This window comes from Austrofundulus limnaeus, unplaced genomic scaffold (genome assembly GCF_001266775.1).
Source record: "Austrofundulus limnaeus strain Quisiro unplaced genomic scaffold, Austrofundulus_limnaeus-1.0 Scaffold1804, whole genome shotgun sequence".
In the NCBI taxonomy this organism is placed as follows: Eukaryota; Metazoa; Chordata; class Actinopteri; order Cyprinodontiformes; family Rivulidae; genus Austrofundulus; species Austrofundulus limnaeus.
The window spans coordinates 1-2,864 of NW_013954206.1; the positions used below are offsets into that span (position 1 = coordinate 1).

A 2,864-nucleotide genomic window follows, 5' to 3' on the forward strand; every position below is an offset into this window, starting at 1 on the left:
ATATAAAACCACAGAGGCAACAATCAATCTGTGTGGCAGTGGTGTGAGATTAAATGAACTGCTGATTAATTCTGACTAAAATATGGCAAAATGTTTAATTACAAGGATACGTGTAATAAAGATGTAATTCTCCAGCTGTACTTGCAGGTTTTGACATTCCACTCTCCGGAAAGACACACTAAATGTTGTCTCACACATACAAAGCCATCCCATCAGTGTTCCCTGCCCTGGAGCAACAGCAGGAGTCTTGGCATGGCTCCAGTGGATCTGTCTCTTTATAAAGGAGGAATGAGCATCTCTGAGCCTTTCATTCTTTGCTCTTACAATGACTGCTGCCTCTGCTGGTGCTCAATCAGTCAGCTAACTGTTTTCAGGTTTCAAGGAATACTAGAAACTGGAGCATGTTTAAAAGAGGTAGGATTGTAAATAACTGTAACAGAATTTTTCAGCTATTTTTAGGATTTACCTACCTGTCATCGCTCTGATTTGATGTTTGATACATGACTGTGGTCTGCAAAGCTGATTGATTTTGGGTCTTTGTGGCTTTTTTTTTCCCTCCAGGAGTTAGGATGTTTCCTTTTTTTCCAACAGTGCTGCTGGTCACGTTACTGTCTAGAATATCATCTCAAGGCTCTTACGAAGAACGGAACACTTACAGGAAATCCAGGGCTAAACCTGTGGCTGCAAATATTCATGATGGTCAAGGTGAGAAGGTTACTGAAAAAGACAACAATAAAACAATAAACAAGTGAGCACTTTTAATGCTGCATGATGCATCATTTTCTTGCTTGTGTTCTGCACATTTCACTTCCATAAATTTGACTTTTTAGTGTGATTGGATTGTACAATTAAGTTGTGTGAATGTTGAGATTTGTTAGACACTGATTTGTAATCTGGTATTTTGTGCAGCTATCTTGGATGAGGACTGCAGCTTGGAGCTCTCCTTTCTGTTGGACAGTTCTGAAAATGCAAAAGACCATCATGAGCAAGAAAAGCGGTTTGCGATGTACGTGATTGACAAACTCCAAGGAGCAGGGCTYCCCACCGGTCGCAGGTTGAGCTCAAGGGTTGCTCTGCTGCAGTACAGCAGTCATGTTATCAAAGAGCAAACCTTCAGAGACTGGAAAGGGGCAGAGAACTTCAAGAACCGGATCACCCCAATAGCATATATTGGACATGGCACCTACACCACCTACGCCATCACCAACATTACCCAGATCTACCGGGAGGAATCTAGACCGGGAAGCATCAAAGTAGTAGTTTTGCTCACAGATGGCGTTCATCACCCAAGAAACCCGGACATTTTCTCTGCTGTTGCCGATGCCAAGAACCAGGACATCAAGTTCTTCATTCTGGGCATCACCCGGGCAGCCAATGAGCCAGCCAATGTGGCCAAGCTCCGCCTGCTCGCCAACTCCCCTTCGTCCCGCTTTCTCCACAATCTACAGGATGACAACATAGTGGAAAAAATCTTCARTGAAGTGGTGAGTATACTAATCCTTCAACTTCACCACAAAAAAGGTGAGGTATATACATAGTTTTAACAGGCAAATGGTAGTATGCTAACATTCAGGTGAAAMAAATGGACAAAATGCACTGAACAGATCTGGATTTAAGTTTTTCTCACTAATTATTTAAAATATTTGGTGTTTTTATATGAGCTAAACTTAAGATTTGTGCTTTTTATCATTTTATTTGTGTGTTAGAACAAGTACATTTTCATCACTCCAATGAAAATTGATACAAATTCAAATACATTTTCCCCTTTATTTGCAGACCACATTAGCAGATGAAGGAGTAAGTACCAAAGCAAATATTTGCTCATGGACCTTTGACATTTGGCACAACTTAATTAGGTTTGACAATCATGTCCCCTCTTTTTGAAGTGTCCTCTGGCTCAAAAATGTGCATGCGAGAAAGGAGAAAGGGGACCCAGTGGACCCGCAGTGAGTATTTAACCTCCTACTTTTCACCTACCARCTTTAAAGCAGGACTTTTATCTGTGATAAATTTAACTAATGACCCCAACTGCATGAACCACAGTTTCTGAGTGATGCTTTAAGTCCCTGCTTGTACTTTATTGCTCGTAATGAAATTCCAAATCCAGTCCCTCCCCCKCTCCCCAGACAACAATCAGCTCAGTCACTCAGGAAGACAGACAATCATGTTTCTAACAGACAGCTGTGTAAACCAGGTGCTTTCACCTCAGAGAGATTCTTCAAATTCTTACACTCAGACAGACGAGCACACATYATTGCTCTCATTATTTTAACGACCACTAACTACACCCTTTTGATGGATAGAGACATGCATGTGGTCCAGGTGCAGTTTAGTGGACATAATACTTTAAGTTTTCCTGCATTAACAATAAGACAACAATTTAAGGCCAATTCAGGCCATTGGTGAGTTCTTCCTCAGTCAGTCTGCAATGGTAACTGTTTAGAATAAAACTACTTGTTGGACCAGGTAAGCTTAAACTTATTGGGTCAGAGTGTTATTTGTTCTTGTCTTTCTAACACTGTCTAACAAGAGAACTGAATGTCAAACACAGATATCGATCAGATTTTAACCCTGATTTGGTTTCTGTCTTCAGGGTAAAAAAGGTCGTCCAGGTGATGATGGCGCTGTGGGGCAGAAAGGTCAAAAGGTGTGTGTCTTTGATGGATAAATGTGCTGTGAAAATCCCAACTGTAGTTGTTATACAATCTGCCCTTTATGTCTCACATACAGGTTATAGGTCTTACAGATCTTAAGGGTTCTTACAAGCGAGTTTGTGTAGACTCTTACAATACAGTGTATGGATGGATGGATGGATGGATGGATGGATGGATGGATGGATGGATGGATGGATGGATGGATGGATG

At 41.1% G+C, this 2,864-nt stretch overlaps 1 protein-coding gene across 2 annotated transcripts in view; it reads left to right on the top strand.

Annotated features, from left to right (window-relative positions):
• The first annotated feature begins 317 nt into the window (after positions 1 to 317).
• Positions 318 to 2,864, top strand: part of LOC106536403 (collagen alpha-1(XXVIII) chain-like) — a 14,936-nt gene continuing 12,389 nt past the window's right edge. The window contains 6 exon segments of one of the 2 annotated variants that reach the window (XM_014033677.1): positions 318 to 414; positions 562 to 705; positions 910 to 1,484; positions 1,777 to 1,797; positions 1,887 to 1,946; positions 2,594 to 2,647. In XM_014033677.1, coding sequence (XP_013889131.1) covers positions 402 to 414; positions 562 to 705; positions 910 to 1,484; positions 1,777 to 1,797; positions 1,887 to 1,946; positions 2,594 to 2,647 — 867 coding nt within the window. In that variant the 5' untranslated portion in view covers positions 318 to 401. 2 annotated transcript variants of the gene reach the window in all.